General features: G+C 43.2%; 1 protein-coding gene across 1 annotated transcript in view; it reads right to left on the bottom strand.

Moving 5' to 3' along the window:
* SYN2 (synapsin II) overlaps positions 1–15222 on the bottom strand; it is a 188953-nt gene that overhangs the window by 29698 nt on the left and 144033 nt on the right. The window contains exons 6-9 of the mRNA XM_054281311.1: positions 13872–13934; positions 11365–11507; positions 6148–6222; positions 2144–2246 (exon numbers count right to left, since the gene is read on the bottom strand). Coding sequence (XP_054137286.1) covers positions 2144–2246; positions 6148–6222; positions 11365–11507; positions 13872–13934 — 384 coding nt within the window. The remainder of the gene's footprint in view (positions 1–2143; positions 2247–6147; positions 6223–11364; positions 11508–13871; positions 13935–15222) is intronic.

Here is a 15222-nt window from a genome sequence, read left to right as displayed (position 1 = left end):
TCCTGTTCCTACAGCTTGTCTGATGTTTGGCAGCTGAGAATTCCCACTGAGGGGCAAAGAACAGACACCAAATGAAGAGATTACACAGAATCATAACTTGGCTGTCATCCTGAGCGACCTGACAGCCCCTCTGCTAGCTGAGCCTTCCTTTGATTAGTCCATTCCTCCCTAGGAGGAGTTGGGAGCCAGGTCCTTGGAGTGGGACAGGAAGAACCACTGTGTTCCTCTGGAGGAGGCAGCTTTGTCCAGGGAACCACACCAGGTTTAGAAAAGGCAAAAATCTCTTACATCCCCCACCTACAAATCTGCAAAGAGCCCAGACCTCCACAGAACAACACAGGTGGTTTTGGGCTTGAATAATAATTAATAATTTTGTCAAAATTTAATAATTTTGTCCTCTTCAGCAAAACTGGAGATGAAAATTTTCTGGAGAACAGAAAACTGTTCTGGATATGTGAAGAAAACTTGGAATTCTCTTCTAATTCCCATTCCCTCCCAGGGTGGGTGACACACACCTGTGTGCTCCTCCTGGAGGTGACACTGGCTGAATGTGCCAAGTGAAAATCAGCAAGAACAAATCTGTCAATGTTATTTCACTCATTGGGGAATCTGTGTGCTCCTTGTCAGGTGAGCTCTGCAGGATTAAGATGTCAGTGGTACCCAAATCCTCATTTTTTCCTAGTTTTTTTCCTTGTTTTTTCCTTGTTTTTTCCTTGTTTTTCCCTTGTTTTTTCCTAATTTTTCCTAAATTTCTCCTCATTTTTCCTTGTTTTTTCCTTGTTTTTTCCTAAATTTTTCCTCATTTTTCCTCATTTTTCCTCATTTTTCCTCATTTTTTCCTCATTTTCTCCTCATTTTTCCTCATTTTTTCCTCGTTTTTTCCTCATTTTCTCCTCATTTTTTCCTGGAGCTGCAGCCCAGGATTTCTGGACTGCCTGTCCTGCTCAACTCCCTTGACTGCACCATGCACGTGCCAGCCTTAATAACTTTTATTTTCCCATGCTGAAAGTACACAAAAGGAGAAAATTCTCTCTATCTTGGTGCAGACAGTTTTCAACTCATCATTGTAAAAATTGCAGTGTAAGAATTGTTGATATCCTAATTTTTCCAGATGTTCTGGTGGATGTGAACTTTGCAAACAGCCCCACATTTCAATGTCTTTTACAGATTCTAAATGTCCTTGCTGATGAGCATTCCCATCTCCAGGACAATTCAGCTGATTCCAGACAACAGCAGGAATTATCACACTTCCATCCACTCTTTTTATTTCTTTTTTTTTTAATTGCAAGATCTATTCTGCACCCTGATTAAAATGCTCTGCAGCTCTGAGAATTCTGGGCTTTAGAAATTATGTCTGACTGTGGCATGGAAAATCAGGGGATTTGTTGAGTTGCAGTCTCAGTCCATTACAGAATTTGCAGTTGTTATTTCATTTTTTTTAAAGCTTGCCCTTTTTGCTTTATCAGTTTTTTTGGAGTGAGGAGATTCTGGAGATCCTTGCCCACCTCCTGAATAAAATTCTAGGAACGTGGAAGGTGCTGAAGAAATGGTGATAGGAAAGTGATGATAACTTGTTTTATGGCTACACAAAATGATATTTCTCCATAAAAAAAACTCTCAAAGGAAATGAAAAACTTCAACTTTTCAAAATTACCTACAGCAAAAACTTCTGATTCATGAGGATTTAGATCTTCAGGGCAATATTTAGGCTACAAAAAAAGAGTAAAGTTGTTTCCACTTCATCCTTAATCTCCCTTTCCAGAGCAAGGTATAATTTTGTTGGGGTTCCCTTGGGATGGTGCTATCTATAAACCTTCCTGGAAAAGCTGCTGAGGCTGCTCAGGAAAGAAACCATCAGTGTTGGCAAAATGTGCCATCCACATTTGGCTTTGTTTTGCACTTTGTGTACATTTCCTCCAACACCAGAAGACATTCCCATCCATAGGGTTACGTTTTCCAGCAAGTTTTGCCACTAATTTGGACCTGTGGCTTTGTATCATGTTTGAAACAGTGCTCAAAAATACACAGCCCTGCCTGAAACACAAATAAGGCAATGCCCAGCTATCAGAAAGGTTTCTTTCCTTGCCTGTTTGTAATATGTAAAGGCAGATATTGGAAAAAAAAAAAAGGCAGGATTTCTTACCTCAAAAATATAATCTTTTCCATCCTTCCCATGTACAGCTTTAACAGCACAGATGTCCAAGCCACCAAATATTTCAGAACAGGTGTCAACCCAAAGCTTGTACCTGTTTCACAAAAATAATTAGCTCTGTGAGTGTCTCATCAGGCTCTTGATTTTCTAGAGGCTCACCTAATAATGTATTTAATATCACATTTACCCTAAATTCAGAATTTTCACTACATTGGATGAGTCTGGCTCCTGTATCAGGAAAATGAGTGAGGCATCATCCTAGATCGTGGCCCAGCTGTTTTCCAATGGAGCCAGGATGGTTTTATTCTTACAGCACTGAGCAAAAGGAGAAACCCAGGCAGGAAAACCCTTCAGGTGATGCAGAAGGACCAAAAATATGGCATTATGGGGGTTGTGGAGCATGCAGAAAAGGGTTATGTTCTTCATGTAGGGATACAGACAACCACAGCACAACTCAAGTGGAATTTAAATAATTCCAAAGAATTCTACAACTCCTAAAAAGGAAATTTCTTACAGAATTTGGCACAAAAATTCTTTAATTCATTTTGTAATCTCATGGTAAGAGACTGAGGGCGGACTCTTTACCCATCCTACCAGCAGCAATACGATTTATTTTCATTTTTTCTCCATGAATAGTGAGATTATCTGACCAACAAGGGGGTGGGGAGGGATTTATTTATAAGAAGAGTGAGGCAGTTCCTGTGATTCCTGTAGCACAAGCTCTGAGAGCCCAAAGACAAGGACACCAAAGGCACTGGGAATGTTCAGTGACTCCAGCAGGGTGGGCAGGGAGGAAATGATCCTGGAGTGATGCAGGCTGATGTCACCAACTGAAGGGCATCATTGGCTAAAAAACCCCATTTTTAAAGCATTCATTGATCATGAATTTTCCTCTTGGCTCACTGCTGAGTCTAAAGCAGAGCTATTTCCTCTTCCAGCCCCTCTCCTGCTCCAGCCCTGATGATGGATTTGCCACCTCATAGTATTTTCCACAGAAAAAAACGCCCTTGCTGTAATAAACAAAGCATTTGATTTCATTGTGGGATCAAAGGAAATTCCTTGCTGGGCTGAGAGTCTGATTCATGTATAAATATCTTCAGTAACAGCATCCTTTCCAAGTAAACTTATTAAGTCACATTCTTGATATTTTCTTATATCTAATCTGTTCCAATGGAAAAGTTTTTCTTTTAAGCAGAATACAAAGAAATTGATTTGAAAAGATCCTGATGGTAATATCTTAGCAATGAAAATAACTTTTTTTTTCCTGTGAGAAACATGGTTTTTGTCCAATATAAGAGGGTTTTTTGGATGCCTGACAAATTCAACATCTGTAGATGCACTGGCTGACTGGACTTTTTGCATGCACTTGCTTATAAATAATTTATTCTTTTTTGGCTGTAAAATATTGTGTATCTTAGAAAGTCACAGGGACAACAAAACTTGTCTTAAACAGTAAATATCTGGACTCGAAATGGAAACAAAACCGAGGACATTTTCTCTAAAGCACTGCAACATCAATCAGATTTATGAAAGTATATTTAATAGCCCATCTTCTGCCAACAAACACAGAGCTGGAAAAATCCATTTGGGAAGAGAGGTTTTGGATGGAGCAGCCTGGAGTGTTTGAAACCCAAGGCTTGCACAGTGGGTTTGACAAAAGGTCATGGGCCCTCTTTTCCCAGAGCCAGGGGGAGCAGCAGCAACAAAGGAGAAGGATAAAGGATAAAGATAAAGGGTTGGTCCCAGGGGGCAATACCAGGTGTGCCAGGGGAGGTGGGCACAGTTTGGAACAGGGGTAAATGAGGAATTGTGACCCCTCTCCCTGTCCCTTCCTGCCACTCTTCTTTATTCTCTGAATTTCTACCCTGAGGTTTGTGTCCAGCCAGTAATGCCCACCAGGCAGTGCCTTCAAGGCACTTCCTGCCCATCCATGGATGTATTAAAACCAAAATTAAAGACAAAGGATTCATTCCAGGGGGCAATAGCAGGCGTGCCAGGGGAGGTGGGCAGAGCTGGCACAGCTCTGTGGGCAGCAGGAGCTCTGGAACAGGGGTAAATGAGGAATTGTGACTGTTCTTCCTGTCCCTTCATGGCACTCTCTTCTTTCTTCTCTGAATTTCTGCCCTGAGGTTTGTGTCCAGCCAGCAATGCCCACCAGGCAGTGCTTCCAAGGCACTTCCTCCCCATCCATGGGTGTATTAAAACCAAAATTCAGCAGATCTGATGGGTTTTGCTGTGCTCTGAGCCTGCTGCAGCCCTTCAGAAAAGTCTCTTTTCCCCCTGTGTGCCCATGCTCTTAGCCCCACCAGCACAAAGGAAATTTGGTTTTTTTTCTAAAGATAAAGGAAGTTTGTTTTTTTTAAAGGATAAAAGATTGGTCCCAGGGGACAATAGCAGGTGTGCCTGGGGAGGTGGGCACAGCTGGCACAGCTCTCTGGGCAGCAGGAGCTTTCGAACAGGGGTAAACGAGGAATTGTGACCCCTCTGCCTCTCCCTGTCCCTTCGTGCCACTCTCTTCTTTCTTCTGTGAATTTCTCCTCCCTGGTGGAACCACATCCACCTTTCCCATGCTTTTGGCCCCACCAGCACAAAGGAAGTTTGGTTTTGCTGGCTGGTGTTAATGGGAAATGTTAATGGGAAAATGGGAAAATCCCCATTCTGCTCTAATTGACTTCAGTGAAAAACAGGAGCAGGGGCAAATCTCAGGGAGCATTTCCAGCATTCCCAGCAGGAGCAGGGGAGCATTTCCCATCCCTGGCCCTGCTGTCCTGGGGGCACAAGTGGGGAGTTTGTGTGTTCCAGCAGCCCACGGGCTGTAATTACACAGCCCAGAACTCACAGGGAACACACAACCTCACTTTCTGCAGGGAGGTGGGAGGGAATGAGGAAGGGAAAATAATGTGGCTGCAGGCCATGCCCAGAGGGGAGAGCAGTGAGGACACAGTCTAGACAGGGCTTGGACAGCAGGGAGCTGCAATTCCTGTCTTTCTTTCTTGTTTTCACCTTTCCAGGGCAGGCAATGCTTCTGTTCCTGTGTCTCCCTCAGCTCCTAAGAGGCACCAAGTTGTAGGTTTAAAAAAAAGCCCCAAACAAACAAACAAACCAGGACTAATGTTGAACTTCAAAACACCTTTTAAATTCCACTTTCACTGCACAGAGTTTAGTTCAGCTTCCACTGGTGGCAGCCTTTGGAGAAGCTGAACAGCAGAAAATCCACAGCCATTCAAAAGCCTCTGAGATTTTGTTTTGCAGGGAAAAGAGGTTTATGGGTTGTGGAGCAAATGAGGGGGGTTGAGAAAAGAGTTCTGAGCTTCAAAGTGCTGTTGCATGAATGTTTTCAACTGGACTGCAGGAATTATCCAGGATAAGAATGGGAAAGAAAAGGAAAAGCACAGTAAACCAAAGTACAGAGCTGGAATGATGGCACAGGGGAAATAAAGCTTCAGTGTATCCCAGCAACAGGGGAAAAAGCCTCACAGTGCACTTGAGTGGAAATTTATAAAATGAAAAGTAAGGAGTTTGGGATTGAAAGTAGAAAAGAGAAATGGGATTTAAATAGGCAAAATAGGATTTAAATAGGCAGACTGGATTGCTTGGTTATATAGGGGGGTGGTAGGATGTAGAAGGAGGAAAGTTTAAAAGAGGTGTGAGACTGGTGGATAAGGGAAGGCAAATGAACCAGGAGAAATCACTGACAGGTCAGTCTGTGAAATTCAGTTTTCTGAACGGAATTCCAGATATTTTCTAGGAGCAGATGTGGATGTAGGAACCCAGGGGCTCACATAACCCTTGGGGTTGTGAGTGTGGGTGGGTAACTCTGAAGCCACGTGGAACTCTTGCCTCTGCTCTTTCCCCTGACTGATTCCTTCTCCCCAAATGAACACAATGCATGCACTTACTGTGACTTGTGTACCAACAGTGGCATTCTTTAAAAATCCACTTCAAATAAAGCTCTGTTAATTTTTTAATTACCTTTGACACGAGACTCCACTTACTTATCTGACATAGCAATTTGTTCCAGCATGGCAGAGCCCGTGTTTGTCTTCCAGTTCCCGGATATGGAAGTTCTCCTGAAAGGGGGAAAACATTACAAAGGCAGCCAGGGGTTTCACATTCCCATCATCAAATGCCTCTGCTTTTCCCATGAGTGCAGCAGCAGTACTGACACCTTTTCCCCAGCTGGCAGCTTGGAACAGAGCATCTGAACCATGAGGGGTTGTAGGAGCATTGTCAGGAATACACTTTGTACTGGAGGGACAAAGAAAGGCTGGGAAACTTCTGTTCCCCTTTTATTTATTTAAGTTGTTTTCTAAAAACTCAGCCTGCTTTGATGAAGGGGCAGTGTTAGAAATGAACTGGTGCCAGCTACAAAGGCACTGAATTATCTGTAGCACGCTGGCACTGCAAAGGTAAATGTCAAGAATCTTTAGCTTCTCCTTTCAAACCCACCCCACTGTGCCCCAACACTCAAAAGCAACACATTTATGTTACTAACACCTCTGAAGTGATTTCAGGTGTGTTTTGGAGCTGGATTTTGGTTCCTCCTCCAGTGTTCACTCTTTGCTATTTACTGATATAACCTAAACACTCTGTGTCAGTTCACCTTCTTCTATTTAACCTCTAAGAAAGAAAAAAATCCATGTGAAGGTTTTTTCCCTCTCAGACCTTAGGGCTGGGAAGATTGCTGTTTTGTGAGAGCTAAGTGCTGTACTGGGAACAGGCTGTGCATACAAGTTATGAAGTGTTTCCAGTTAGTAAAATCAAAGGAACATCTGCAAAGCATTAAAAGTGTATCAGGCAGCAGCCAGAGCTTTCTCTCCATGTCGCCTTTAAGTTAATTACGAGGGTCAGTAGCAATTGTGGGGGAATGTTGATATTTCTCTGGGACCTTCATAAAATTTAAAGTTCTTCTGTGATGCCATGTCCTGTGTTGTGGAGAGAGAAGAGAGATGGGAAGGGGAAGGGGAGAGAAGGGAAGGAGAAAGGAGAAGAGAAGAGAAGAGAAGAGAAGAGAAGAGAAGAGAAGAGAAGAGAAGAGAAGAGAAGAGAAGAGAAGAGAAGAGAAGAGAAAAGAGAAGAGAAGAGAAGAGAAGAGAAGAAGAGAAGGTGCTTGTTGAGTGTTGTGTGTAAGGAAACCTCACCTAGCACAGAGGTTGTGTGTGATTTCTGCTCAGTTTTTTAAGGTGGTGTTTATATACATGTGCCTGCTTAAAAATGAATAATTTCAGGTTCATTACTACTCTACCCAGACATTTGGCACCAGAAAGAAAATCTCACAAATCACAATTCAATCCTCTTGTAGACTTCTCATAGGAATTGATCACAATGCACCCTTTTAGGTGTCTTTTAGGAAAGAATATGTGACTAAATCAGGAGAAATGGTTATCCTGAAGGCTTTTAGCCAGTATTTAGCTCAAGATGCTCAGCTGCAGTGATGGAATCCCAGCACCACTGACTGGAGAGGCAAAGATGGCCAGATTTAAGCCCCATTTTCCCGCCACACTATGAAAAGCTCCTGGAGAAGTCTCCAAATGAACTCTTGGCTGGCTGTGAGGATGCTGCAGGGGTCAGAGCAGGGCTGGAGGATGCTGTGGACACTGAATTCACTGGTGGGATCTCAGGAGGTTGTGGGTTTGACACAGATGAACTCCAGAATGAGAGATCATGGTGAACAGATCCAAAACTACCCACCCAGACACCCTAAGCCCTAGAGATGATTTCTGTAATTATATATATGAAACATGCAGGTTTCCCACCCTTCTTCACGTCTGATAATTGCCAGGAGCCTTTCACATCATTATTTCCTCCTCTTTAACCAAACACTGAACAATAAATAAAACAACTCCTACACCTTTAAGTGCTTTACACTTAGGCTTAACATGTTTGTACTCGATTTGGTCTTTGCAAGAAGGAAGAACTGTTTTAGAATTGCTAACAATTCATAGTAACTTGAGCTTCCCCTTTTCCAACACCTTCCTGCTTTATTTAGTAGCATTTGCAGTACCAAATCCAAAGTGCTGGGACAGGGACTTGTCATCAGAAAAATATGTAGAAATGTCTGCCTACTATTCTTGGGTAGTCAGCCTGCTCTGTGGTTTGATCCTCCATCACTATTCCTCTGCTTGATGTGCTTTACTTTTGGTTTATTGACCTTTTGATCAAAGAACTGTAAGCCTTGGACTCGCAGTCCTGCTTTTGGAGGGGAGATTTAGATACAGAGCTTTTGTACTTCTGTTTTTCTACATGGTGTGTGACCCTTTTAAACTGGATTTCCTTGAAGTCAGCTGAACGCTGCCCGGGTGCCCAGGGCAGTTAAGTGTGTGTCACACAGCCTCCAGAGGGGCTGTGGTATTTACAGGGATCCAATCCTGCTTTTTTGGCCATAATCTCTACTGACAGACGATAAGCACCAGTGTTTGGTGACTCATGGATCCACTTAAACCACAATTTCCCACAGAATTATAAACCCGAGGCTCTTAATAACTCTCTTTAAACTACAAAAACAAATGTTCAGCTGGTATTTTTTGTGGTGGCTCTCTAAGTGCTCTGTTCCTGTGTCACAGAGCAAAATGAGAACCAGCTGTAGAACAATATTCTACTGACATTATGTATATGTATGTGCACATGAAGAATTCTTCAGACATTTGGTAAATCTTCTCCTTTCCACGCCGCTTTGTAATAACGAGTCCATATTTCATTTTGGTGTGTGATAAAGAATCTGGAGAAAAAAAATGATCACTAGGCTTTTAGCATTTGGATGAACCCAGAGTTTCTGAGTAGAAACTTAAAAATAAATAAAAAGGTAGGAGGAACAGGCTGTCATTTTAACTTATTTTTGCTGTCCCTTAGGCCAACTGCTGCTTCTGCAGAGAAGAAATATTTATGTTTCAGAATGATAAATTTACCAGGGTTGACTCTTCCAAAATTATTCCTGACACTGAACAGCATTTAAATTTCAAGTCAAAAGGGGGAAAAAAGCGCAGGGCTTTCTTCTACAAAATGCTGTGGTCCAATTTCTACCACAAGGGTAGAGCCCAGTGCTGCATCTAGTACCTGACCATGCATTGGAGGCATCAAGTACTGGGCCTTATCCCTTTCCCACTCACACTAAAGTGGTAAAAATCAGCTCTGTTTATTTGGGAAGGGGAAAGGTGGGCAGCACAACACAAGGAATCTGCCTGTCAAAGCACTGACAGGAGAGAAAATAGAGGAAAGAGAGGAAATGCAGGCCTGCAGAGTGTCTTGGGAAGGTGTGTGGGGAGAAGAGGGGACTGGGAGCAGGCCCAGAGCCAGGCTGGGAATGGCTCTGAGGAGGATCCAAGGGCTGAGGGACATCCTGGGGACATCCTGGGAATGGGAACAGCTCTGGCATGAGGGGACAGGACTGAGGGACAGGAAAGTTGGAGCAGGCTGGGAAACCAGCAGGACTGGAACACGGCATGGCCCAGACAGGGGGACAGAGGGGACACTGGTGGGGCTGCCAGAAAAGCAGGATGGGATCCTCAGAGAGGGGAAAATCAGGTCTGGAGCAGCAGTGTGAGACAAACCCACAGAACTGGAATGAACCCTCCTGGGAAAGCTGGGAGATAAAAGCTGTAACATCTGCTTAAGGATCTGGAGCCGGAAGGGAGAGGTGGGGAAGGCCCAACACACCTGAGATCCACAGGGAACTGAAATCACAGTCCTGTATTACCAAACTATGGAATATTCCAGAAACTTCTGCATCCTCATGAGCTGTTTGGGTGTCCTGCCTTGGTCACTGTCCAACTCACATTCCCTACACACTGATTTTGCAGTGCTCAGTGAATTCTGGGTTCAGAAGCACTGGGTGTCCACACTGAGGGTGGGTCTGACCCATGGGCACTGTGCTTCCACCAGATCTGTGCTCTCCTGAGCCCCTCACATGGGAAGGAGCAGGGATTTCTGAGTACTTTTGGGAATTTTGGGTTTTGGGAAGGCCAGACCTTGGATTTTCTTTCCCAAGTGCCCCCTCAGAGCCAGGTGAGGGCAGAGCAGCAGATCTGTGCCAGCAATGTCTGGGTGAGAGCTCCAGAATGTGTGGCCTTCCAATATCAATCTAAGGAGAGAAATGCTTCCCCTTATCCAACCCTGGACCAAAGTTTCTATTTCCTCATGGCTGTTCTGAATTATTTGGTTCTTAACATCAACCCTGTCTTTTAAATTATAAAACATTTTATGGATTTGCTTTAACCCAACTCCAGCTTCTCTCAGTGTTTACAGTTTGCTTGCAATTTTTTATTGATAAAGAACCTGACTCTACCTTACAAATGATTTACAAGGATTTGCTGATCCTTCCAATGTTCAGGAGTTCCTTGAGAAATAACGTTCAGGAGTTCCTTGAGAAATATCCCTGTGTCTGGATGTGGGTGTGGACATGTAAGTGTGTATTTTTATCCATGTTCTGGTATGTTTTCCCCGCCTCGGGATGGTAAGTGTGAAGGAACAAAGGCATGAGATGACCTAACTTGTCACAAAATGAGAAATGAAATGAGTGTTTGTCAGATTACATTGCCTGATAATTGAAAGAGAGTAATAATCTGCGTAAACAGAGACCAGAGCTCAACTGCTGCCTCACAACTGGTTTGCTGCTCCAGCTGAATGTCATCTGTGAAGCTGAAACATCCCCTGAGCCTCTGCTTTAGCCATGGCCTTCAAACAAACACCTGGACTCCAACATGAGAAGGGGTTTTCATGATTCTGTGAAGGCCACTCCAGATTGGGTTGTTTCTTTGGTGGGTTATGTTGAAAGGAGAGGACTTTGTTCCATTAAAGTGTGACAGTTCAGGTTTGTTTGTGTGAATGAATGCCATCCAACTTATCCTCAGAGGGGAGAAGAAAAATTTGAAGAAAATTTGTCCTTAAATTATTGAAAAGGTACGAAGAAATCTGAGTTAACAAGCCCTCTGTGCAACCAAACCCTCTTCCAACTGCTCCTTTCTTAAATTAAAATACTGAACACAAGTTAGCAGCAAAACCCCTCTGGCAGGCTCACCTGGTGTCTCATCCTCCTCCTCCCAGCCACAACCAACTGATAAAAAGAATTTGGATAAATCCAGAAAGTTTTAAATACTCTTTCCAGAGAGTGTGACAAGGGAGGCACCATCTCGGAGACTCCTCCAACACCCTTTCATCTCACTGGTGCTTATCAACTTTGAAACAAAAGTAGGAAAGAACATAAGGATTTGGCTCACATGTATGCCTTGTAGTTACTGCCTATTTTTTGGATCCTGATGTCATATTTGGAGTCTATGAAGGGCTCAGTGGTGGCGTAGGTCTGAGTGAGTGCTACCACGCTGGCTATGTCCTGAAAATCGTAGTGGTTGTCTACCTTGATCTGGAGCCATCAAGCCACAAGAACACAGCACAGACAAGAGAAGAAAAGAGTAATTAGGAATAAAATGTGGAACTCGGTTGCAAATTCATGAGAAGCATGGTTTTGACAGCATTAAAAAAACCCTGATATTTAATCTGATTTCTAGGTTCTGTAACATTCCTGCTTTAATACATCTATTTTTCTAGGCAAAATATTACCTGCTCATTTGGAGAAAGCAATTTGCAGGCACTGAATTTTATTTTGGGTTGGGGTTTTTGTTTTGTTTTGGTTTTTGCTTTGGTTATTTAGTTTGTTTGTTTTTGTTTGTTTTTGGTTTTTTTTTTAATGTTAGTCAATTATAGATCTTCAGGCCTCAAAATTATTTTTTTTAGGTGTGACTTGCAATTCCAATTCCAATGGATGCAGGTTCTTGTTGGTTCTATAAATTGGTCTGGTAACTGAATATATGTGGAGCCCACCAGGAATTTTGACATCATCCCATCAGCTTTTCCCATGAGGGAGGAGCTGAAGGGTCCTGATATTCTGGGGAGGGCAGGAGCACAGGGAGCAGATTTTATTCTCATTTTTCCATCATTCTCATTTTCTATCATTCCCATTCTTCCATCATTCTTATTTTCCCCTCTGCTCTGAAGGAGCTGGGTTTTCCAGGGGTGGGATTTCCAGGGCTTTCCAGGTGGGATTTCCCAGGTGTGGAACGCTCTGCTGAGGTGTGAGTGACACTAAACCATCAGCTTTACGCCTTGAAGGAACAGGGACATGGACAGGTGGGGAATGCTGATCTAGGGGAGAGGAGAAGCAGATTTGGGAGGGCAGAGGGAAGACAGAGACATCACCTCTGGACAGGGAGGACAATCCCTGTGGGGATTAGGGCTGGGCAAGCAGGAGTGAAAGGGGCAGAAGAGGGAAGTGGGGCTCTGATCCAAAGGGCATTTCAGAGTGGTGAGGAGCAGGCAGGCTCAGGATTGCCCATGGTGTCCAACATGAGGAGTTGGCAGCTCTTTGCAAGCCCAGCACACCCTGGTTGCTTCTCCTTCTCCTGGGAATGGAGAACCCGAGGGCCACGGCTGGGAGGTGGCACAATAAAGGGAATTTGGTGGACATAAAAGCCTGAGGGCTAAGTATTTGCCCCCAGCTCTCTGATGGAGAAAGACACAGAGCAATTTGCCATCTGAGAGCCAAGAACCAGACATGAGGCCTGGTTTCTACTTGATTTTCTGAAGAGTGACTGGGCTGGTTTAAGTGGGACCTGTGGAAATGCTGCTGCCAGCAGTGCCCTCAGGGAGGGCTGGGCTGCCAGGGGAACCTTCCTCTGCTCTCTGATTGAATTCAGTCCTGGAGGGTTTGAAATATTTCATAGCTAAAAGGAAAAATAATTTCTAGACATTCAATACGAGGAACATTTCTGGGCATTATTTCCCCTTTTCTCTAAATGAGAGGTGAATATCCAAAGTACAGCATAAACATTCTAACACTTCATATATGCAACCCACAGAAAGTGCAGTTTAATTAGTGGTTCACTCTGCCCTCAATTAAATTGGCTGCTGGACTTGCAATGATTTACTAAATATGAAACAAAGCAAAACAGTCATAGGCAAAAAATAACATACAGTACAAGTTGTAATTAAATCAGTTTTCTATCTGAAAATAGTGGCAAATATTATGCTCATGGAGCTTTGGAGATTCTGGATGATAAATGTAACTATTCTGTGATTAACTGATTTAAAGTCTAACCACTTCCAGCACTGAAGTGTTTTCAGTGGGTGAAGTTACCCTGCAAGGACTAGAAGTTGGCACTGATAGCAGTGAAAATGGGATTTAGATGCTCTCCCACTGGCCCTGCACTGTGAGATAAGTGACACCAAAACATCTGTACTCACCACTGAAATGCAATTACTTTGGAGAAAGAAAGCAGCAGTTATACAGAGGTATGAAACAATCACAGACAGCACATCAAGATAGGAAATCAACGTTCAGTACCAAGCTGAAACCAACAAAGAACCAAGGCAAAACCTTCCCACACTCCCAGCTCCAAAAAGTTGGATTGTGCAACAGACCTTGACTCTTGAAGAGTTTCAGTGCAGACAATACATTAATAAACAAGGTTTTGCTTGCAGAAAGCATCTCAGCACAGTTCAAAGCACATCCCACACGGGGCAACTCTCAAACTGCAAAGGCCAAGTTGTAAAAGTACTTTGGGCATGGCTTAATTTTCCTAGAGAGAGATGCTTTCTTAGCATGGACAGGCAGAGATTTGCAAGGGGGGATCCAAGACATAAATAAAGGTAAAATCTCAGGGGAGGAAGGAGCATGCACAGGTAAGGGACAACGCCCAGGCTCCCAACATGCAACAAATAGCATCTGCACCTTTCCCATGCCTGAGTGAGCATGTCCAATCTTCACAACAACAGGAAAGGTTGGCATTGTGAGCTGGGGGAACAAAACAGGAGCATTAGAGAAGAGAGAGACCAGGAGATTAAACAGCATCATCAATTGAAGCATGGTCATAATGTGGCCAAAGCTGTTCTGGCCATGTGGAGCCTCAAACTGCTCATCCTCTGTGTTTTAGTGACTTGCTGGGTGTGTTTTCTGAGCACGGTGTTATTCCCAATACAGCCAATTGGTGTTCTTAACTTTTCCTAATCTTAACATTTTTTGTATGTTTAACTTTAACTTCACCTTTTAAACTGAATTTCTGCTGTTTCCTATTTTAAGCTTAAGGTTGGCATTGCGAGCTGGGGGAAACAAAACAGGAGCATTAGAGAAGAGAGAGAGACCATGAGATTAAACAGCATCATCGAGGGAGATTATAGAAGCATGGTCATAATGGGACCAAAGCTGTTCTGGACATGTGGAGCCTCAAACTGTTCATCCTCTGTGTTCTGGTGACTTGCTGGGTGTATTTTCTGAGCACAGTGTTATTCCCAATACAGCCAATTGGTGTTCTTAACTTTCCTTAGTCTTAACATTGTTTGTCTGTCTTTTAACTTCACTTTTTAAACTGAATTTCTGCTGTTTTCTGTTTTAAGCTTAGCTTCTGTGTTTTCTGACCCACAAACTCACACTCTCCAAGGTTGTAATCAGCAATGATGCCAAATTAACCACCTTTCCCCTTCATTTCCACTATTTAACAGGGCTGTAAATACATTTTCTGACCACCTATGAAAGCAGTGATGTCTAATTCACAAAAACTTGCTTTAAAGGCAGGACCTAGCTTGTGCTTCAGAACATCTGAGTTTTCTAGGAAAGGCTCCAGCTTCTGCCCAGGATGCAGGGAATAACTTGGAATAATCCAACCACTGAGTAGGAAATCAAATATACAGAAGCATATGAAAACACTTTATCCACTGAAAGGGGAGTTCTTCTGACCCTCAAAAAGTGCTGTGGATGACTACTTTTACTTCCATCATTCACTTAAAAAAGTTTGAGCTCTCCCAGTCATGGCCATGGTTGGCACTGCTTTTTTTCACTTAGAATTTGCATCTATTGAACTTCTATCACTCAAGCACAAACCTCATTTCACAGAAGAGGTTTATAACTAGGAATAAAAAGCTGAACACCTTCAACATGTGATTAAACTGGGCAGCAGCGGGACAGTGTTACAGGCTCCAAACCCTCCCTTTAGTGCCTTACTCCAGCACAGTAAATACAGCCAGAGGCAAGGCTAATGCTCTGGAACATAAACTAAGAATTGTAGAGGTTTTATGAGACACTGACT

This window comes from Melozone crissalis, unplaced genomic scaffold, assembly GCF_028551555.1.
Source record: "Melozone crissalis strain CALT ecotype California unplaced genomic scaffold, PUWL_Pcris_2 ptg000029l_1, whole genome shotgun sequence".
Lineage (NCBI taxonomy): Eukaryota > Metazoa > Chordata > Aves > Passeriformes > Passerellidae > Melozone > Melozone crissalis.
Note: the sequence above shows the minus strand (reverse complement) of the source record. Positions and strands in the feature narration are given on the sequence as shown.